Source organism: Sebastes umbrosus, chromosome 15 (genome assembly GCF_015220745.1).
Source record: "Sebastes umbrosus isolate fSebUmb1 chromosome 15, fSebUmb1.pri, whole genome shotgun sequence".
In the NCBI taxonomy this organism is placed as follows: Eukaryota; Metazoa; Chordata; class Actinopteri; order Perciformes; family Sebastidae; genus Sebastes; species Sebastes umbrosus.
Window position 1 is genome coordinate 9449463 of NC_051283.1, and position 24437 is coordinate 9473899.

The 24437-nt window shown below is 39.8% G+C and overlaps 1 protein-coding gene across 4 annotated transcripts in view; it reads left to right on the plus strand.

Moving 5' to 3' along the window:
- The first annotated feature begins 13676 nt into the window (after positions 1-13676).
- LOC119503969 overlaps positions 13677-24437 on the plus strand; it is a 32974-nt gene continuing 22213 nt past the window's right edge. The window contains exons 1-9 of one of the 4 annotated variants that reach the window (XM_037796051.1): positions 13677-13868; positions 14692-14753; positions 15342-15379; positions 16617-16666; positions 16835-17214; positions 17334-17448; positions 17547-17783; positions 17815-17928; positions 17963-18205. In XM_037796051.1, the coding sequence (XP_037651979.1) occupies positions 13817-13868; positions 14692-14753; positions 15342-15379; positions 16617-16666; positions 16835-17214; positions 17334-17448; positions 17547-17783; positions 17815-17928; positions 17963-18012 (1098 nt within the window). In that variant the 5' untranslated portion in view covers positions 13677-13816 and the 3' untranslated portion in view covers positions 18013-18205. Of the gene's footprint in view, positions 13869-14691; positions 14754-15341; positions 15380-16616; positions 16667-16834; positions 17215-17333; positions 17449-17546; positions 17784-17814; positions 18206-24437 lie in introns of those variants that run through there. The other 3 variants (XM_037796049.1, XM_037796050.1, XM_037796052.1) reach the window with 3 other exon arrangements.

A 24437-nucleotide genomic window follows, 5' to 3' on the forward strand; every position in this document is an offset into this window, starting at 1 on the left:
GAAGGAGGTCGGGGTGGATGGGTGGGTCACGACTTTCGCCCAGGAGACTGGTGTTCGTGTCCCGTGTGAAACCAGAAGTCAAAGTTGATTTATTTGTCACGTAACTTCCGTACTTAAGTTACGGCACTTCCGGAGTTATTTTAACCCAAACCGCGATATTTTCCCAAAGCTAACAAAGTAGTATTTGTCATGTAACTTCCGTACTTAAGTTACAGCACTTCCGGTGTTATTTTGACCAAACCGCCATCTTTAACTAAACCTAACCAAGCAGTTTGTAGCCAAAGCCTAACCAAGTCGATCTATTCCTAAACCTAACTAAGTAGTTTTATTTTGAAAAGACTGGAGCGCAAATTGACACGTGCGTCACGTGTTGCTGGACATTTGTAGGAAAAAGCACGAAAAACACATTGTTAAAAAGTTGTGCTGAGCGTGTCTCTGTACACGAATCAAATAGATTCAATTTCGTGACTATTTACCGAACTGCCGTGAGACTGTGTTGAGAAAGCATATAAGTGCATATCCCAAAATGTTAAATTGTTTCTCATCTTATAAGTGTGACGCGTATTAAACAAACCAAACACTTGATCACCCTGACCGTAAGCACTCTGGTCTTGTTTCTCAGATGTTCTTACAATAACATAACATTTAATTTTAAAATGTTTTGTGTGGACCTGCCGAAGAAGGAAGCCACTGCGTAGAAATGTACTGTATGTGGATTGGTGCAGACTCAATAGTCTGCTGCTTTGTGTGCAGTGCACGGTACCTTTTGTTGCTCTAATGCTAAGCTCTTCCTGGTATGTACCAATCCCTCTGACTGACCACCCAATCAACAGTATGTTTGTTTGGGTGTAAACACTGTAGAGGACAACCTGAGGACTGTGTTTTGTATGTGTGACAAAAATAGTAACAAAGGAAGTTATTTGTTGTTGGGACATGCTGAAACAGGCCAGTGCTTGGTACACATATGCAGCGTGTTTAATAATGGCTTTTGTGAATGGATATTTATGTGTGTGTCTCATGTCGTTGCGTCTGTCTGATGACCTACTATACAAAGAAGACCGAGCCGCCGTATTTTGATGGAACCATCAAACTTCCACAGCATGTCAGGTGCCAGGCATTTAACCTCATTCATGGAGAAAAAAATTCTCCTTGCAGATCCTGCAGGGATTTGTTTGGTTTGGAAACAAGTCGAAAAGATGTTGAAAACGTTAGAGAGCAAGTACGATCAACATCTGAGACGTGCACAGATGAGAACAGGGAGACAGTTAAAAAGAGTGTCTTGACACAACTTAAACGTTTGCTGCGTCAGGATTGTTTTAAATTTAAATGGGATAATGAGAAGTTCTACGACCCAAGAGTTTGATCTTAAAAGGGGGAAACATATCGAGTACAATTCTTGTGGTCATTTATTATAAAGTGACCAGATTGATCTCTTTTGATATGATTCTTTATCAATAAAATCTTCACTGTAACCCTCTAGGCACTGAAATTTGTACTTTTTTTTTGTGGATGTCGAATTCATGTGATGTATTGATCACAATAAAATAACAGTGATGTAAAATCAGGTTCATATTTTGTTTTGATTGTATCTCCTGCAACCTCATCCAAACAAGTGATTCTTGACTGAGGATAATTAAGTATTCCAAGACCAAAAAAAAAACAAGCTATCATCTCATCTACAATGCTGTCAAATAGAACTTTTCTATCATGTTTAAGGTCTTTGACACATTCATCAAAAGCATATTATACATAAAGTTGAAAACAAGTTGCTTTTGAATAACTCATTCACTGTCCATGGGACGTTATGTAGAAATAACCCAAAAATCTTTTGGAATATAGTTGAAGATATCTCAAGAACTGAAGTCTAAATAAGTCAAATTGTTGTTTTAATTAATCAAATGATTAATGTATATTTACCTTTACACAGTATAAATCTTCTAATGTAAGAAACTTTATAACATTCGTCATATATATACACGTACATACATTCAATTTGACCTCTGCATTTAACCCATCCTAAGCATTCAGGAGCAGTGAGCTGCTGTAAAGCGCCCGGGGAGCAACTTGGTGTCTCACCCTCAAGGACACTTTAACATGAATCAAACCGATGCTATCAAAGGGGATGCGATGAGTGTAGGGTACCACGGTTTTACACTCTGCGACTCACCTTACCGCAGTTTCACAAGCGTGTCTGAGAACTACGGTGGCCTTCAGGTAACGCAGAAACGTGAAAGGCTCTCTCTAGAGCCAGTGTTTGGTTTGTCCGTCCTGGGCTACTATAGAAACATGGCAGACTTCGTGAAGAGGTCATGTCTAGAAGATAACCCCCAAAGTGCAAAAACTTGCAAAAGACCCCTATATAGATATGAAGGGCTCATTCTAAGCTAACGAAAACACAATGATTCTGAGTTTCAGGTGATTATACACTTATGTAAATAGAGTGCTACAGGAATGAGTCCTAAAACCCGGATATGAGTTTTGTTCTACGACATAAAATATGTCATTAAATATCCCACTCAGGAATTTTTAAGCCTTGATGCATCTTGAAAAAGGCGGATGCTCCACCTTCACAGCCTCGTTGTGTATACTCGCGTTCATGGGACCGTTTGCATTCACACTTCAAAATTCATGAAAGTGGTGTTCCTTTGTGGAGATTATATTCTTGAACAAAATGTGTAAGTATCACAAACGTGTGTTTTGCCACGGAGTTTATTTCCTGCAATAATCCAAAACCCAATGGAAAAATCCCATTGGCTTTTTGGAGAGAAAACCAGTGTGATATTAAATTCCTGGTTGGCCTACATAAATATGTCATCACTGCAGCACTCTATTAGATCACCTGAAATGTTACACACTGTTCCTTTAAGATTTAATACTTTTCTTTTTTTTCTTTTTTTTTTTTGAGTCATTTCGCCCCCACCCATAATGTATTGGGGTTTTTTTCAGCTGTGAGCTGCTCCTCCATTTCTTTGTGCATTGCATTGTGGGAGAATAGTGTGCATCAACAGCACATACAAAAACACAACACATCACATAACATTGCTTTATTTATGTACATTTTAATACATTATTCTCACTTTTGCTTCAAACCACCTGGGTCACCCTACTTTTGTCTGAACCTTGAACCAGCTCATGACATCAGGCTTGAATTTGTTGTGACAAATACTGCTTTTAGCAGATAACACTGCTGTTCACTGGCATCATTCGTAGCTCCACACTATCATCCACCGTCATTTCCACAGGAGAACAATCAATCTGCACTATAGCCTACAGCTTGTAAATTCAGAGAGCCACACTGGTTGACTCTGTAGTTTAGCATTTGTGCCGAGGAAAATAACTCTGGATTCAGCTATTTGCATGACATTTGTGTCTGCATTTGTTTTAGCATTTGCACACCTTAAATAGTAAATTCAAACAAAAACTCATTGTACCTCACCCTACCAACGTACAAACACTCCCTGTCAGAAGTAAGCAAAGCGGTAGTATGACATTGTGTAAAAAGAAAACAACAAGATAAAATCATTAAACATCTAGGTTGTAAGGGAGCAGCAAAACCTGAATGCACTGAAAGATCTGAGTGTCACAGTCTGGCTCTCCACCCAGAGGCCCTCGGACTAAACTGGGACACCTGGTCACCCTACTTTTGTCTGATCCTTGAACCAGCTCATGACATCAGGCTTGAATTTGTTGTGACAAATACTGCTTTTAGCACTACTGTTATTCACTGGCATCATTCGTAGCTCCACACTATCATCCACCGTCATTTCCACAGGAGAACACTCAATCTGTAGTCAATGAGCCAGACCCCCAAAATTTGGCCATCGTGCCACTTTGGAGGGACCAGGTCTCATAGGGATTTTTTTAAAGGTCTATATCTGTAGTGTTGGAAAATGCCTGATAGAATTGCAGCAATGGTAGCTTTCTATGTGCTATCACTCCTTTTTTCATCCCTCTATCATTAAAATGTTTCCATATTTTTTGCCATTTTACACATAGATCCAGTGTAAAAGAGGGAAACCAAAACACAATATCATGAAGTCATATATTGTTGTACAGCTTAGACTGTAATCTATCCTTCAGTCACATTGTCATCACACTGAGGTCAAGAGAATTTGACCTTTGACCTCTAATGCTGCAATGGGGCAAATTCTGAATGCAACTCCAAATGGCCTTTTAACTAACTCCATATTGATCTGATATGCCCATGGATAGTTTCAGCATAAAGAGCACAAAAAGAGCTTTAAATTGATATATTATATGACTAACAACAATAACAACATTTCTTATCAGAATAAACGTAACTTTGTGCAGTTTGTATTTGATAGAATGTTCAGAACCTTGCATTGGATTCTGTTATTGGGGCAGGTGTAAATGGCTTTCTTAGCAGCAGAAACACAAAATAATACAAAAACTGTTTTCTCACTCTTACCTCATTGTCAATATAAACATGTTCCAACTGATGAGGCCCTGACTCAGTGGCAATGGGTTATATTCCAGGTGAAATGTGAAAATGATGTTCACTTTTTTATAAAGGCATGAAGCTTGGTACACTTGAACAGTTTGGAGCCCTAAATATTTTGAGATACGGAGCCATGGCAACCAAAATTACCATAACCAAATTATGTATTTTGCATCATATCTCCTGTGCCAATCATGATAACACAGAAAAGGTGATGTCTATCCCTATGTTTGGATGGCCAATGTTTACAATGATACCATTCAGAATTTGCCCCATTGCAGCATTAGAGGTCAAAGGTCAAATTCTCTTGACCTCAGTGTCATGACAATGTGACTGGAGGATAGATTACAGTCTAAGCTTTACAACGATATATGACTTCATGATATTGTGTTTTGGTTTCCCTCCTTTGATACTGGATCTATGTGTAAAATGGTGAAAAAAGATGGAAACATTTTAATGATGGAGGGATGAAAAAGGAGTGATAGCATATAGAAAGCTACCATTGCTGCAATGCTATCATGCGTTTTCTAACACTAGGGACATAGACCTTTAAAAAAATCCCTACGAGACCTGGTCCCTCCAAAGTGGCACGACGGCCAAATTTTGGGGGTCAGGCTCATGGACTATAAAGTCTAGCCTAGGTTCTCAGATAGTGTGATTTGCTTCATACAACATCACTGTATTCACCATTAATTATTCACCTGAACAGTTTATGATATTGTGAATGGTATCATTGTAAACATTGGCCATCCAAACATAGGGACAGACATCACCTTTCTGTGTTGTCATGATTGGCACAGGAGATATGATGCAAAATACATAATTTGGTTATGGTAATTTTGGTTGCGATGGCTCCGTATATCAAAATGTTTAGGGCTCCAAACTGTTCAAGTGTACCAAGTTTCATGCCTTTATAAAAAAGTGAACATCATTTTCACATTTCACCTGGAATATAACCCATTGCCACTTAGTATGTTTTCTTCATCTGTATGTGTTCATGTATTCTGCTACTGAAACAGCTCCAGTATATATTGACAGAACTGGAGCAAAGTATTTTCTTTAGCACAATGTGACAAAACAACCACAGACAGCAAAATAACTTTTCATGCACAAGAAATATAATCACATCAAACTGTTCACACTTCTTCTTTTTATTGAACATAAGCTATTATGATTAACACTGAAACATCGTTTTGACATGTGACTTCATGTTGTCTTTTTCCTCCAGTGGGTTTGTCTCAGTGATAAAGATTCACCACTAGATGGCAGCACAGCCATGTTCAGTTAAAACCTGCTACAAGCTCTAAATCAAAATCATCATTGGGATATCTCTGTGTTATAGATTTATATTAAATCTCTAATATCACAGTCGAGTCCGGAGACTTTAGCAGCTAAATCAATTTTCTACTGTATGACCTGGATTTGATTGGAAGGTGTATAAGTTAGGACTACACCTGGGGTCAGCAACCTTTTTGATATGAAGTTCCACTTTTCAATTTTCTTTTTAATCAGTGTTCCATATCAACATTAAGGTTAACATTAAGTTTAATTATGACACCACATCAAAATTGAAATCTCCAACAGATATTTAATTTTATTTCCGTCCATATAGCATAGCAGAGTTTTAAATCAGGACATTATAATTATCAGGGCTGTCAAAGTTAATGTGATAATAACACGTTAATGCAAATTTGTTTTAACACCACTAATTTCTTTGACACATTAACACAACTTGTGATATTTAGGTTGTCGCAGGCTCAGTTTTAAAGATAGAGTGAAGATACTGGCATCAAATTAAACTAGAAAACCTAAGAAAGTTTGACCAACCGTGTCATACTAGCATGTCGGCAGGGAGGCTAAATATCGCTCCAAACTAACGCCAAATTTTGTCGAGGAAAAACTCGCATGGCCATTTTCAAAGGGGTCCCTTGACCTCTGACCTCAAGATATGTGAATGTAAATGGATTCTATGGGTACCCACAAGTCTTCCCTTAATAGACATGCCCACTTTATGATAATCACATGCAGTTTGGGGCAAGTCATAGTCAAGTCAGCACACTGACACACTGACAGCTGTTGTTGCCTGTTGGGCTGCAGTTTGCCATGTTATGATTTGAGCATATTGTTTTATGCTAAATGCAGTACCTGTGAGGGTTTCTGGACAATATTTGTCATTGTTTTGTGTTGTTAATTGATTTCCAATAATAATAGAAGAATTTCTTTTTATAAAAGCCCAGTTTTGGTGACCTCTGATACATTCTAATGCTACTATTCCATCATATACACTGATCTTAATTATCATGTATTTTAATGAGTTTGCCTGTCTGATTGTAAACATGTAGTGAATTATTGTAAAGGAGAATCAGGCTTCTAGTGTGTTATAGCCCAGAATCTGTAATAGTTATTAATATTTAAAACCAGTGTGTCAGTGTGCTGACTTGACTATGACTTGACCCAAACTGCATGTGATTATCATAAAGTGGGCATGTCTGTAAAGGGGAGACTCGTAGGTACCCATAGAACAAATTTTCATATCTTGAGGTCAGAGGTCAAGCCAAGGGACCCCTTTGAATATGGCCATGCCAGTTTTTCATCGTCAAAATTTAGCGTAAGTTTGGAGCGTTTTAGCCTCCTTCCCAAAAAGCTAGCATGACATGGTTGTTACCAATGGATTAGGTTTTCTAGTTTATATGTACCTTTCCTCTAGGTTTAAAACTAAACCTGCTACAGCCTCTGAAAGACAGTAAAGTCGGCAGGTGTCAGAGGGTTAAGGAAAACGGTTGGGAACCACTGCTGTAGAGTAAAGTAACTGATCATATCCTGGTTATTACTGTCTCATATAGTTACAGACTGTTATGTAAGGATGCTCAGATTGCTCCCTGCTGGAGGAAAGCTGGAAATACTGGCCCTCAGTGTTCATCACATGTTCTTTAGTCATGTGAAACAGTGTGTCATCATCACCGATACAGTGAATTAATACTTGATGATGCTGCTTGTGTGAACTGAAGACCCAACACTTTGAAAGGGACAACCCTGCAAGTTAATGGTGATATATTGTACATGTGGGACATCACATCTAGTCCCTTCTGTGGACCAGCATCCGAAAACCTGCAGTCTTTGTCTCCCTCTGCTGGCGATTTAATTAAAGTCCTAGGTGTCAAACATAATTGGGAATCATGCTCATAGTTTGTTAATTATGCTATTTACTTTATTCTAGCTCAGACATATTAAACATTTCAAACAATATTATATTATAATGGATATTTTTTTAACACAATTTTCTTTATATGGAGTTGGGCAAAGCAGAAATTAAAGGGAAGGTTATCTTACAATGTTATACAGTATATAAAGCTGGTGTCTATGAGAATAAAATGAACAAGATATAGATTTAATGATTCACTTACAAAATTAAAGGTCAGGTTTCAAAGACTTGAAACTTGATTTGGACTTGCAAAAACTGACTTGTGATCTGCCCTGCTTTTTAGTTCATGAAAGTATACTTTGTATACTAATGAGATTCAAAAAAATAATATTTTGTTCTTGTATGCGTCCACGGTGAACAGATAATCCAAAAACTTGATGAATTGAAGTAAATTCATATCAAAACATCCTTTTACAAACTCACACACTTTAATAGTCTTCTCTATCAACAAGTAAGCACAACTACAAGTCAAGTATTCTTTTCTGTAGGCCTATGAGGCAAGAATACTTAATTATACTTTTCTTAAGTATATCTTGATCAAAAGATTAAGTAAAAAGACCTATAAGCCAAGTATACTTAGACTTTTAAGTATACTAGTCAGCATCAGCCAAGTACACTTAGACTTTTTGTATACTTGTCAGTAGAAGTCAAGTATACTAACACTGTTCTGTATACTTGTCAGTATAAGCCAAGTATACTCAGACTTTTTTGTATACTTGTCAGTATAAGCCAAGTATACTTAGACTTTTTTTGTATACTTGTCAGCATAAGCCAAGTATACTTAGACTTTTAAGTATCCTTGTCAGTATGAACCAAGTATACTTAAGTATACTTTTGTTATGTATATCTCTGATAGGTGCATAAAAATAAACTGAAAGTATACTCTCTTTTTTTAAGTTCCAAAGAAGTATACTAATAGCACACTTGAATAAACTGCATTTTGGTATTTCAAGTCAAGTCACTATTATATAGCCCTCTCAAAAATATGTCTCAGAAGACTATATATTATATGTAAAAAACACATGGCACCCTCTATCTTTAAACCCTTCATCTAGATAAAGACATTTATTTAAAAAATCTCACTAATGACAGCTGCGCCTGTGATTGGTTGCCATACTGACAGAAGTATTCAGAAAGTAGCAATAAAAAATACTTTACAAGTGAAAGCCCCGCTTTAATAAAAAATTAAAAGTACAGAAGTATTAGCAGAAAAATATACTCAAAGTATTAAATGCAAAAGTACACTATTATGGTAAGCAGTACTTTTATGTTGCACTTGTCTAAGATGGAGCTAATTCTAATTGCACTGGGTAGTTAAATCTATTGCAGTGCATCATGATTAACTAATCATATGTTTGGTATGTAAAATCCTAACCTGAAAGGTAACTAGTAACTATAGTTGTCAAATAACTGTGATGGAGTAAAATGTATATTATTTAAGTATAAGTTATATATGCACCTCAAATCTGTACTGAAGCACTTGAGTAAATGTAATAAATTACTTTACAGCACTGCATTTGAGACGGGCACAATGTCTACAGAGACACTACAACCAAATCTGAATGGTGTAGGGTGTTTTATTGATAGTCTGAGAGGTGAGATCTAGGTGGATTGATTTTTATTGTCATGTCACACCTCAAAGTTCTGCTCTTCTGTCACATTGTAGGAATTTGAATTTGGTTTTGTTCTTTTATAGTAGTCAGTTTAACAGACCAGTAGAGGGCAATGTTGTTCTTTACTTCCTCTCTCCATTATATCAATTGGTAAAACCCACCAGCTGATGAGACGTAATGGCTAATTTTAGCTAGCATTAGCACCCAATTTTGTAAAAGCTGCCACTTGATGAGGTGTAATTAGTAATGGGAGCGTATCTATATATGTTCCCAGGGCACTATGTTCCCCAGCTAAATGGTTTTATGTTCTTAGCAAGGCTATTTTTCCCTACAGGTCAAATGTTCAATATATGTTTCTCTGGGTCAATATGTTGAAATCACACAGCTACCACCCAATTTGACTGTTAGCAGGCTATTGAATAGGCCTTATCAACACACATCTGTCCCAATTGTAATACGTAAATGGACTTGCATTTATATAGCACTTTTCTAGTCTTCCGACCACTCAAAGCGCTTTACACTACATGTCAGCATTCACCCATTCATACACTGATGGCAGAGGCTGCTAAGGTGCCAACTTTGCCCATCAGGATCTAATCTAAATACTCATTCAGACACCAATGGCTATGCCAATATGGGGTTAAGTGTCTTGCTCAAGGACACATCGACATGTGGGATCGATGTAAACGTTACAGTGCTTTTTATCCAGAAAAACGGCAGCTCCCTCGTTCACTTGTATGTGTTTACAGGCCAGTCGTGACCTCCCTAATATGGCGGCGACACTGACGTATGAGTGAAGCGGCCAATGCGGTATCTACGTATATACATCTATATTAAAGATACCCAAATGTATGAGCACAAGCACTGAAAAAGTGAGTTTTTCATTAACTCCACAGCCCAATCCTGCACTTCTTTCAAGGGCTGGGACAATACACATAACTTCCTTCTACCTCCGCATAGACTCGAATGAAGCAAATATATTGATTCTGGCATTAAAAAAATCAATTTCAAAATCGTAAAAAAAAAAAAAAAATTGCAATACATATATGTATTGCAATTTTTTTTTTTGCAAAAACATTTATTTACCTATAGGTAAATAAATGTTTTTTTCCCATACCTACTGTTTTCATGGACCAACCTGGTGATGTCTCTTCTTTTAATTTTTACATTGATGCAGGATGAGTTGTGTTCAGAAGGAACAAACCATTTCTTTGACATCTGGCATAGCCTATTGGAAAAAACATGCACTGTAGTAGTTTTGTTTAGGCTGGTTGTCTCATTTTTGTTTCTGTTCCGAAACAGGTCTATGGAAAGCTTTGCAAGGTGCAGCAAAGGAGAGGGGGTGTGAGGATCTGGAGGCCAGCCATTATTAACCACCTGTACTGGACGGCAGCTTCCGCTCCTAATGGAGATCTACGTGTGATGGAGGCCAAGTGGCAGCGCATGGTGAACCATGTCCTGGACATCCATGAACACGGCACTCCTGCATTTGTCCCTGCTGTGCACATCCACTTCTGTTGGGAGAAACAACAACAATGAGGCTGAAACAGGTACAACATACTGTGTGTGTGGCTGAACATTATTAGCGGTCCAATCTTCAGTGTGGTGCTTGGTTTATTCAGGGTCCATTTCACTCCAGCAATGAAATACTCTGGTGGTAAATGTCATCTTTGTAATTTAAAACGCAATAATATACCTAATAATAGCTTAACAACAAAACGTATTTATATTGCACTCAAATCAGTATAAATTAAGTAATAATATATAATATATATATATTAATTAATTAATACAAATGATATATTTCACTCCCTCGTCCTCTACTTTCCATCCTCCTTAGTATGTATGGATGTTCAGCACATACATATTATGTGACAGTGAAAGAAACAAGTATGAAGAAAACTAACGCAGTCTAACACAGCAGCCCACACCTCAGTGATAAAAATGGGGCCAGCAGACTCAAAACCTTATAATAATAATTAAAATAAAAACAATTGCCTTTCTAAAACGGTTTAAAAACATAAACTTCATGAAGATAGAATTTTTGTAGTTTTTTTTATGTTACATTAACCTGCATTAGTTTTAACTTGGTTTAACTAATTAACCGGGAACTAAGTATTTATTGAATATTTCATCCTGTCACTGGTTAATGTCACTTTTTAGCCACAGGGTGGCAGCTTTGTAATACTTTACACAATACTAGAAAACAACTTGTGAACTGTGAATCTGCTTTTTACACGTTTCACTTAGTAGTCGCGCCCTTTAAAGGAGGAGCCAACGTACAGTTAGCAGTTTCTAAGTCCCTAAATATTTATTATGTAAGTCATTGCATGAGTCAGTAGTATCACTGAATGTGAACTAAAAATAAAAAGTCCTTTCCCCAGCGTATGCATCGGCCCTCATGAAGTCTCTGAGGGAGGGCTACTCCAGGTCACCAAAGACTCTACTGCACCTGTCAGAAGAGGATGATATTTTGGCTTTATCTGTTTATCTGTTAATAATCTCAACCTGATGTTTGAGATTGTTATAAACTGGTTTAAAAAGTGTAAAACCAAAACAGATGTTGTGGTCCCGGTTTTCAGGTTGTGATTATTATAAATCAAGACAAAGTCAGATCAATACTACAATTCACATTAAGCTACAGTGTGTAGGTTTTGGTGGCATCTTGCGGTGTGGTTGCAGATTGCAACCAACTGAGTACCCCTCCGCTCACTCCTCCCTTTCCAAGACTGTGAGCGGCACGGGTGCAAAACCGTGGGTACGCCATTCGCCTCGCTTAGAGTCCATCCATACCATAATAACATTACTTTAGGGGCAACAGAAGTCAGACGTCTGGTGGTACCACAGTTTTCCACTCTGCTTCTCAGGCTACCGCAGTTTCACAAGCGTGTTGGAGAACTACGGTGGCCTTCAGGTAACGGAAATACACTAAAGGCTCTCTCTAGAGCCAGTGTTTGGTTTGTCCTTCCTGGGCTACTGTAGAAACATGGCGGAACAACATGGCAGACTCCGTGAAGAGGACCTGCTCTCGGATCCCCCGAAATGTTACACACTGTTCATTTAACCTACAGGCCAAAGAGGTTATTCACATTTGTTTATTTGTGAGATATCTCTGAAACCTGGTAAGAGATTTTGATTAAATCTGGTAAACAATTGGGCCAAGGATCAAGTGTCTGTTTTTGTTTGTTTATTACGTTTTCTCAACAATGCAAGATAGGGCATTTTTGAACATTTTCACTCTTTACTTATGCTTATTGTAATCAAAAGCATCTGGCATCATACTGTATATCTCATGATTGTCTATTTTGATGTAGAGCCAGATGTAAATTAAAACATTTTCTATGGAAGGGATAATGTACAGCGAGCCGTCGTCGGGGTTTATTTCACAACAATGACCCGCTAGCTGTACATTATCACACTTATTACACGGCTATTTAGTTAAGAAATCAATAATTTGACACAAAAAAGGTTGACATCAGAATTAGGGCCCATGGCAACGGTCTGTTATACATAGCAACGGTCTGCTATATAAAGAAATAACTGTGATTGACCAATCAGAATACAGGGCTTTGTTGAATACTCGATTCTGATTGGTCAATCACAGCGTTCTACGGTCTGTTATTTCTTCATAGCAGATCGTTGCTATGGATAACAGACCGTTGCTATGGGCCTTATTCTGATGTCGGACTCTGGCGGACTGTTTTTGTGTCAAATTATTGATTTCTTAAGTAGGTAGCCATGTAATAATACTGTAATAAAATAGTGTCTTTATGTGTTATGAGTTAAATGCATTTTTTGTAGCTGCCCAGATTTGCATCCCGTTATTTCAGCCAAGATGAATGTTAGTTCACTTTTTTAATAGTTGTGTATCACAGCTGTTACCCTGCACTATATTCACTTTTAACAGTTTTCTTCATCTCCTTGTATTTTTATATCTGGTATATTTTATTTGTACTTTGCACTACTAACTTTTTTGCTGCCTTTTTACAAACATGTTTTTGCACTATGGAACTGTGATGCTGGAAACTTGAATTTCCCTCGGGATCAATAAAGTTACTATCTATCCATCTATCTATCTATCTATCTATCTCTCTATCTATCTATCTAGTGGATGTATGAAATTCACACTGTCCAGCTAAATACGTGCTGATAAAACCATCCAGATCTGTAGAAATAAAGTGAGACATTATTAGGCATCAGGTATATTTCTTTACCTGCCCAGAATTATCTTCCCTCCTTCCTCAGATCAGAGTGTTACACAGGCTATATGAGGTTCACACTGTCCAGCCAAAACAGACCCAGAATATGAGCATATAACATCCATCATTTGATCACAAAGCGTCTGAAAGGAACTTATGTTCGGCACTTGCAGAGAGTGACGTAGTTTACAACATTTGATGAGCACTCGAAGGCAGCAGCGCAACAAGGAAGGGAGTGTCGAAAGTCGCTCAGACCTTCTGTTGTCTTTATACATATAGCGACGGGATTTTCCTCGAAGACTACTGAGGCTTCAGACCTTCTGTTGTCTTTATACATCCAGAGATGGGAACGGGATTATTCTCGAAGACAGCTGAGGCTTCAGTCTACTACTCAGGTGTGGTAACTATTATTTATTACTTTGTTTGATGAGGATTTTTCTCACACTTTTGATTTAGTTCAGTCTTACCTAGTCTATCTCTGTTAGAACAATTTAGTAGCCTAACAAAGCATAAAATGTTTTGTGCCTTTTGCGTGTCTTTACATTGTTTTCAGATTAAACATTAATAAACGTGATTGTAGTTTTCACATTTGAGATTATTACAAAGAAGCTGTCGTCTGTCTTTAGAGGACATGAAAGGACAAATGTTCTCCTGCTGGTTGTTACAGACTCTTTACGCTCAAATCTAAAAGAGATTCACATTTATACAACTTTGGTTTAATTTGTGAAAACATAAAAAGGAATTAGGGCATATATCCAGAAGTTTAGGCTAATATTTTATATATATGACCCAATAGTGTGTGCGTGTATTGTGTGCACAATAGGAGGAGAACATCGTCGTAGCAAATCAGCAGCTCACAAGGAAGTGAATTTTAATATAGGATCTAATTGTCATAAACAATCACTTAAAAGTTACATTTTAAACACAACTTTTACAGCTAGTAACTCATTAATATGAAATGATGCCGTTCAGGGAAAAAAACAAATCATTAAAGATTTTTAGAAATTTGATCATTTGGTCTTAAATTATGTTTGTTTGTTTTTTTTTATTGAATGTGTAAGGTGATTATTATAATTACTCTAAAAAGTGTTTTGAAATTGTACTTTCTGTTGTTTTATTTCCTAATCCGTCTTCAGATCAGTTTTTTTTTGTTTTTGTTTTTTTATATATACAGTTTTTGTTTCTTCCTCTTTTGAATTTAACACCTCTCTGTTTTAGAGACAGAAACAGACTGCCAGCGTGCCACACTGAAAATGGAGGACGGTCCAAGTGAAAGAAAAGTAAGAAACATCTGTTGGTTAGCTATTAATTTATTTTATTTACAGTGGTGTGCGCTACAGAAAAAAATATGAATTTATTCACCCTTTAAATACTCAGTAGTCAAACAGAATATTTAATTGTCTCATTTTAATTTTCCTACAAACCTTTTTTGTGAAATATTTAAATACCATTTTAGATATACTGTAGATATACACTATATATTTAGATTTGATTTAGTTATACTGTATTTATTTGTAGTTCCACTTTAGCTCAGTGCTTTCATTTTGCAAAATGTCCTGCTGTTAATCCACTACATTTCAAATGGGACTACGTTTAAACATTGTTTTTGGCATTTTTTTACTGACACATAATAAATCAAACATGGGACCTAAAGGGTGACATGGCCCACATTTTAACCATAGGCCAACAGCACAATGTATTTTGTTGTATTTCTATTAAAATGTATTTGACAGATTTAGATTAGTTGTTTTCTAATAATACAGTATATTGCCTAGGCCCAGATTCTGTGATAATATTATAATACTGAGTAAAGGTTTGAGTATTTTTCCACCACTTTAACCATACACATTTTATTTTCTTGCTGACAGACAGCAAGGCTGGAGAACAGTACAGGGAGCTGCTGCAGGTAAGAACCAGTTTTCTTTTCTGGTCAGGGAAGTTTAAATGAACAATGTCAGGATACCTGAGAAGACGGGTGTGTTAAGTAACACACCTGTCTTCCCAGGTATCTTGTTACAGAGCATTTAGTGGCTAGTTTGAATAATTGAAAGCAGTTTAAATATAAAGCCATTACAAGATGCTTCCAACATCACAAATAATAGCAAAATGTGTCGAGAGAAACTAAAAAAATGCCAGAGCAAATGTGGAACACAAACAGAAGGTTTTCTTTTTACGTTTTGTTTGGACAGTTGTGAATGCAGTAATCATACTCTGGTGTGGACCAAAACAACTGAACCGAGTCCTCTTTCGGGAGGCGGTCTCAGATTGTTTCCAAGCGAACCAAAATACAGGCTGCCTGTGCGGGCATTTATTGAGATGGACACAGGTAAACGACAGGTTAACATGAGTGGGAGAGGTCTTTATTAATTTAGTCATTTACTCATTTATTTATTTGACAGGGACAGTGCACAGCTTCTTAGCTGTACCAGAGTTAGCTATAAGATAGTTTACATTTGTAGTCCCTGGGCAGGAAACAGAGAATGGCATCTCTGTTAAGAAAACTAACACTGTAGTATAAAACACAACTACAAAACAGTAACGTTACTGACCTGGACCTCTGCAATATTCCGATGTTTGCTTGACATCTGGGCAGAAAAGAACATACAGAATATGCTAAATAAAGATAGCATAAACAGTAACGTTTATAAAGTAATTTGAGATGAACTGGAGGAGAAGGGATTTGTGCACACAGTAGATCAGTGCAGAGTCGAAGTGAAAAAACGTTGACAGCATCATAGTCTGTGATTCCCTGCGTAGAAGTAGCAGCTCTCAACAAAAAAAATAAGTTTGCACCTTTGTACACGCCCCTCAGCAACTTTTTTTGATATTTGGTCCACTTTGATTTGTGCACTGTGAAACCGAACCAGACTAAAATGAAAACAAACCAAAAGTATCAATTTCACTCTGATTGGGACTAGCCAAAATGGACTGTGGCTTGTGAAAGCGCCCTTAGTTGACAGAGGGTTTCCACACATCTTCCAGCAGTATGCCGTTGAATCCGGTGCCTCTCAGTGCCATGGACAGCCATGCCATTGCTCAGGATAGCAAACTTCCAAAGAAAGAAAAAAAGGACTGGAGCACACTGATTGACTTTCAGTCTTTAATTGTCCAAAGATTCATTTCTCATCTTTTCTATCCTTCAGTTCGGCAGGTCAGCGGTCTGATCTATTCCCATGGCGCAACAGTGAAAAAGGTAAGATAAGATTATTTATCCCAAGAGAAATTGTTGTGCAGCAGTTGCAGTACAAAGTAAGAAGAGTGCAAATATATAGAATACATCTTTTCCTAACATGTCATAAAACCTTGAAGCAAGTATTTTCCATATTACATCAAATTCCTCTTGTCCGGCATGTGTTTGCAGGTTCAGATTACCTGACACAGGTGTCAGACTATGTATCCATGCATAGACACAAAACTTTAGACTTAGAGAACCCACCTGGTGCCACATTGACAATAGGAGACCTGGACGACACCATTTACAGTGAGGAAGAGGACGAGGTGAATGGGTGGGGGAAATTCTACCTTCCCGAGATAGTAAGCATGCAGGTTGTAGGTGTAGTGGAGGGGACCTCGTGCCCGAGTGACCAGCTCGTTCTGATGACCTGTGAGGACAGAAAGGTGTATGCCTATGATGGAGAGAAGCTGCATTTGGTGGCTTCAAGCATGAGGCAGCTACAACGCAACGGAATAGAGTATCCAGCACCCAAGAGATATTACGAGGGAGAGGCCTTCAAACACAAGGTGAGAAGTTACAGTTAAGCTGCTGGGAACAAACAGGGCTTTGTGATTGTTGACCCTGATGATTGATCACCTGTGGGCACTGACAACTTTTTTTTTTTTATATGGTCTTTTGTGTGTAGACCGAGGAGGACTGGGCAGAAGTGCAGAAGAGGCTGGACCAACAGTTTCATGAACTGGTGATGTCAAAAAAGTCTGAATTACTTGAGAATCTCAAATTGCTCAAACAAAACAAAGGTGGGTATCTTTGTCTTTGCTGCAGGGTAAACGTTAAGGTCTCTTTCAGTTGTCTCTTGTGTGGAATAATTAATCATTCAGTAATTTTTATTTTACAGAGTCACAGGAGATCTGCAAGTCTTTGCACTGTGAGAGGAAGCCGAAAAACCATCACACAGAACATGCAAACTCCACACAGAATGGCCCCAAGCCGGGTTCGAACCCAGAACCTCCTTGCAATGTGGAGATATCGCCAAACAAAACAGCCCCAAAAGAGGGGCACCAAAACAGCCTGGCCACAATACTGCCGCCAGTGTTTCAGAAAGAATGGCCCCAGAAAAGGCAACAGAAGTCAGGTGCAGAAAAGACAAAAAAAAGGGAAGTCAGGTGCAGAAAAGAGAAAACAAGGGAAACGAGTGACCTTTTACATTCCAGTTACCACAAAGCAGTTACGCTGCCACCCCAACTCCAACCGCTCCAGAGGGCGCAGGCGGTCAAGCAGTGGGTCAAGCAGTGGGTATAGCAGTGGGTCAAGCAGTGGGTCAAGCAGTGGGTCAAGCAGTGGGTCACAATAGAATAGAATAGAAAGCTTTATTGTCATTGTACATGGTACAACGAAATTTGGAGGCTTCTCCAGCTCAGTGCAGTTAAAGGACTGTTTGTTAGAATCAGAAATGCTTGTTAACAGCGACACCTGTGGCCGTTAAGTCAACGAAAGTCAGCGTCGGGTTCGGGCTTGCTCGCTCTAAATAGACATGAACGAGCATCGCTCAAAACAGTGAGGCAACACACGTCAGCTAAAACCACAATATCACTCTATATTTCAGCTGCTTGGCAGTAATGTTAGCTGACCAGACGAAGGTCTCTCCATGAATCAATGCTGATCCTAGTGTTGGCTTTTCCTGCTTCATCCTCCCGACTGCAGCTGGAGGGAACGGGGGAGACACCGGCACCCGGTCGGAGACGATAACGTTTCTCTCTGCGGAGCCCCGTCACTTCACAAGACACGGGAAACCTCTGTTGGTCTGGAGGAGCTGCAGCAGTTATTTCTGTACAAACGTCCACTGTACATTCACTAGATATTCTCAGAGCTAAACTAACTCTTCTGCAGTGTGTAGTGTGCACGCATGCACGTGAGGTGGAGCGAGCTGAGTGAAGGCAGGCAGGCATCTGATGGACCTGTAGCGCCTGCCAGAGGGCAACAGGTTAAATAGGTGATGTGCTTGGTGGGAGGACTCCTTGATAATGTTTTTGGCCCTGTTGAGGCAGTGGGAACTGGAAATGTCCTCCAGGGAGGGCAGAGGGCAGCCAACAATCTTTTGGGCTGAGTTTATGACCCTCTGGAGAGCTCTCTTGTCCGCAGTTGAGCACCCAGCGTACCACACTGTGATGCCATATGCCAGTATGCTCTCGATGGCAGAGCGATAGAAGGCCACCAGCAGCTTCTGTCCCAGTTTGTTTTTCCTGAGTAGCCTCAGGAAGTGTAGACGCTGCTTTGCCTTCCTTTATTTTTACTGTGTTGAGAGCCAGGTTATTGTCTGCACACCATGCCGTCAGTCGCTGGACCTCGTCTCTGTAGGCTGTCTCATCTCCTTTCAAGATGAGCCCAACCACGGTGGTGTCGTCTGCAAATTTGATGACAGTGTTTGAGGGGTGCGATGAGTGCAGTCATGGGTGTAGAGTGCATAGAGTAGCGGGCTCAGCACACAGCCTTGAGGAGAGCTGGTGCTGAGTGAGAAGGAAGAGGATCAGTGGGGGTCAAGCTTCACTGTCTGCGGTCGGTTGGTGAGAAAGTCCTTAATCCAGGCGCAGGTGGATGAGGGGAGGTGTAGGCCCAGCAGTTTCCTGACCAGTATGTCCGGGATGATGGTGTTAAATGCTGAGCTGTAGTCTATGAAGAGCATTCTTACATAGCTGCCTGTGTGTTCAAAGTGGCTCAGCGCAGTGTGGAGGGCTATGGAAATGGCATCTTCTGTGGACCGGTTTGTTCTGTATGCAAACTGGTCGATGGAGGGAGGGAGGCTGGCCTTGATGGGTTGTGAAACCAGCCTCTCATGATTACTGATGTGAGTGCGATCGCCCTGTAGTCATTGAGACAGTTTATGGCTGTTTTTTTGGGAACCTGGATAATGGTGGGAGACTTTAGGCAGGGTGGGATGGTGGCTTGGCTTAGGGAAAGATATTGGTAAGGACCCCTGAGAGCTGGTAGGCACACGCTTTTAGCACTTTCCCAGGCAAACCCATCCGGACCAGCAGCTTTCCTCGGGTTCACCGACCCGCGTACGCGTCTCACTTGGTGTTCCTGCAGTGTGAATGTGTGGGTGCTGGAGGATGATGAGTGTAGTGTGATTGTGGTTGGCCAGTTTACCTCAAAGCGAGCAAAGTAGCTCCTCTGCCAGCAAGGTGTCCGCGTAATCAGTCGTGGTGTTGTTGCCCTTGTAGTTGGTGATGTTTTTTATTCCGTGCCAAGCTCGCCGAGGGTCGGGGCCTGAGAAGTGGTCCTTTTTTTCCCTTGTGTAGGCCACCTTTGCAGCTTTAATGCCTCTCCTCAGGTCTGCTCTGGCTGTGCTGTTCTGCACTCTGTCACCTGACCTGAAGGCGGGGTTGCAGTCTTCAATAAGTGTCCGGACTGTACACCATACACCGATCAGCTATAACATTGATTATCCCGTTACAACGGCACCTGGCAGTGGGTGGGATATATTAAGGCAGCAAGTGAACATTTTGAACCCAAGGCTCATTGATGCACGTGGGGAGCGAAGGCTGGCCCGTGTTGTCCGATCCAATAGAAGAGCTACTGTAGCTCACATTGCTGAAAAAGTTAATGCTGGTTCTGATAGAAAGGTGTCAGAACACACAGTGCATCACAGTGTGTTGTGTATTGGGCTGCGTAGCCGCAGACCGGTCAGGGTGTCCATGGTGTCCTAATGTTATGGCTGATTGGTATATATGTGTATGTATCAATTTTAATGTTGTGTAGGCTGGTGACAGATTAAAGGAAAAACGTGAATGAATCAGTGGACAGATGGTGGCAGAGGGGAGGATGAGGAGGAAGCTGGACACTATCCTGGAGAACCCCTCCCACGCCCTCTATGATGAGCTAGTCAAGATGAGGGGCAAGGCTGACCCCCATATGAGAACTACAGTATGAGGACTTTGAGAACTTTAAACACGCACTATCTGCAACCATCTTGGACTCTAACCATTGGCGCACTTTACACTTACTTAACACTATACATCCTATATACCACTTTATAGACTGCACATATGTACATATTACATTTATTTATTGAGGAACTGTACACACTATGTTCACCCATTCACTCTGTATCTTTTATATCTCTATTATTGTTTTTATCATTTTTATATACCTTTACCTCTCCTGTGTTTCACTCTGTTTGCTGATGTTGCTGATGTTGCTGCTTTGACACCTGAATTTCCCTCCGGGGATTAATAAAGGTTCATCTTATCTTATCTTATCTTATCTTATCTTATCTTATCTTATCTTATATGTGATGAATGCAGATAGTTTCATGCATGGAATAAGGAGTCGGTGAATGGTTTTATGAAAATGATGTGAATCATATGTTAAGGCCTTCACAGTCACTAGACCTCAATCCAACCTATTAACCATGGTAACATTAAAGGTTTTGCTGAAAAATACACCCCATGTTTGTGTTTTATTAATGCTTTCTAACTCATTTTCAAAGCACAACAAACCCACTGTGACACTCTTTTCTATTATTACTATATACAAAATACTATAGGATATTATAAAAGATATTAAAGGGGAACCATCAACAGAAACCTTGTACAGGTTTACTATGTTACATTAGAGCTTATTGGCCAGCTATTATTTTCAGTGTTAGATACATTGTCATTTGTACAGATTACCTAGATTGTTTACTTGTACTTAAGAACCTCCTACTGAACCACTCTAGAGGCCTGTACTACGAAGCAGGATTTGTGGTTATCGAGGTAACTTCAGGGTTAACTCTGGGTTTTCCGTACTACAAAGCTGGTTCGCTTCTTACCGGGGTAGATCTCCATGGTAACTTATGCTGAACGGCTAACCTGCTCCGGAGCAGGTTATGTTCCACATAAGAGATCAACTTGTATGAAAGCACCTCCTACTGACCAATCAGAGCTCAGTGCGGTGATTGTATGGTAATATTACACACATATGAAGAAGTTTAAGTCATAATCCAGGCTGAAAACAACACAGTTTAAACTGACAAATACAGGAAAGTAGTTGGGGTGAGTAGAGGGACAGGGATGGTTGGGAGTTGAGGAGCAGGACAGCCTTGGGGACAAAGGTTGCCCTTCTCTGTGTCCTGCAGCATGGGCAGCGAAGCCGGCATCCTGAGGGGGAGCCACTCAAATGCAGGGAATAGGACGTGTGAGGGGTCCTGTAAGATCCTGCCGGCTGACTTTAACATCTGCTGCTCGCATAGGGTGGAGAGAGCTCTAACAGGAAGTCCAATAATTTTGGAGCAGATTTGACTAATGAAAAATTAAATGAAATTATATATCTAAAATCCTGTATTGTGTAAACCAATGTGCTTGTGTTGTTCTCAACTTAGCTGTTACTGCATGAGCGGGATTTTCCATTTCTGCTTATGTTCAGCAACTTTTTTTGCTTCTGTTGGGTGTGGTGCTATTTTAGCAATACAGACATGTCATGTCTTGTCTGAAAAGTACTCTAGCTAATGAAGTGTTGCAATATTTTGCATTCATATTAGTGTCTATGGCCGGAGGCATTATGTTTTGGGGGGTGGCTGTAGCTCAGCGGGTAGAGTTGTCGTCCTTTAACAGTAAGGTTGGCAGTTTGATCCCTGGCAGAAATTATGTTAGTTTACTGTTTAGCTGTAAAATGAGAGAGTTTTGTGATCCGGCCGCCATGTTGAGATCAGTTGAAGAAATACCAAGCATCGCCCACCATCCGGAGCAAACTTTCTCATTTTGCAGCTAAACATTTGAGGAGAGAAATAGTCATTACAGTAACAGAATATTGATTCATATTTGATCAGCGCTGCCTAGTTTGACCGTTTGATCGGAGTTTGCAAGTGATTGACAGCTGCCTCTGTTGAATGAACAGCCAATAGGAATGCTCTCTCTCTGAAATGACCTGTGATTGGCCAAAGTCTCCCGTCACAAGCTAGATTTTTTAAAGCCTGAAAACAGAGAGGAGGAGCAGAAGTCTAGTTTTCTCTCATAACACTTGAATTATAATATGCTGAAATGTTATGGAGTTTTTGCCCAATGATGCCAAAGATATTCTGCTTACTGCAGCTTTAAGACTTTTTAACTTTAAGTTTTCGGGTTGTCCATCTGCCCGGTCCACTCTTGTGAATGTGATATCTCAGGAAGGCCTGGAAGGAATTTCTTCAAATTTGGCACAGATGTCCACTTGGACCCAAAAATGACCTGATTACCTCCGCTAAGGCCAAGGGCCTTGAAGGGTGTTATGTTTTCACCGGTGTTTGTTTGTCTGTCTGTTAGCAGGATTACTCCAAAAGTGTGCGATGGATTTGAATGAAATCTTTGGAGGGGTGGGGTGTGGCACAATGAACAATCCATTAGATTATGGTGGCGATCCGGATCATGATCCGGATTCAGGAATATTTTTAAGGATTCAGATCAGCCTGAGCATTAAGACCACGTGGTATAACACATGCACAGTGTAACTGATGACGCATTGATGATACGTGACCCCGCCTACTTCTTAGAGCAGAGAGATACGTGTGTGGATGTGAGGCGAGACATCGAGGTGCGGGAGCTGCTATCCATCCGCGGTGAGAAAGAAAAAAGCGGTAGATGACAGTATGAGAGACAACGTAGTGTAACGTTATACAGACATAACAAGGCTGCTGAATGAGAGAGGCATCCGCGGTTACGTTACACGGAAACACACCGTGTTAATAATAAACCGCCCACCTCATGGTACCGTCAGCTGTGAGCTGTGATCTGTTTTTAAACTCAGGCACCTTGGCGGAGGTCTGCGCTCTCCGAGTGCCATTCTAGTTCAACCTGATGTCACACCAGAGCGTGTAATAGACCCGCCTGTCCACTACAGGATATCGTGTCAGTGTCACATTTTGCCTCGAAGAGACGTGATTATTACACGCCTGCATTAACGTGCAGTACCAGCAGGGGACAACAAAGCCGATTAGAGATTACAGATTTAGGATCAGGCAACAATAAGGGTAAGTTAGTTAGGGTAAGGGAAAACGTCATGGTTGGGCTTAAAATAAGTGCGTAAACTAAGTGAAACATGTACAGAAACGACATAACATCAGTTCGGAAAACACGCTACAAATGTCATTAACGCAACTTGCAAAAAAAAAAAACGAGCCGCCCACCATAAGTGGTCTTTCTTACTTTTTATACTACGGCACTAGCTTGGAGCTCTGTACGGAATACGGAAAACACTTGACAAGCATCACTTCATAACACTGCACCTTCATGCAAGGCGTGTAATATTCACGCCTCGGCGAGGCAAAATGTGACACTGACATGCTTTCTTCCAGTGGACAGGCAGGTCTATTACACTTTTTACCATGAGATTGAGTTGCCTGATTAGATTTTGGTTGTCAAAGGTCAACGTGACCTCACAAAACACATTTTTGGCCACAACTCTAGAATTCATATGATAAATATGACAATTTCACACAAATGTCTAACAGGATAAAATGGTGAAGTGATGACATTTTGGACAGACATGGATGTAAACTGCAACTTGACTGGTTGGCAGAGGCATACAACCACGAGGAGGTAATTCTAGTTTAATTGTATTTTCTCAAACAATGTATTAGTTCTTGGTGTAAACAGCTTTTAATTTCAGGGGTTTAGTGCTCTTTATGTGTATCCACCAGCACTCCTTATACAGGTACTTTAAAAGACTTCCTGCTGCCAGAACTATGACATTCCAGTAAAACAATAGATGCATTCAATAGATGTAATGTATGTATGTCAAGTTTTATTCATATGTTATTGTAACTGTCATGACA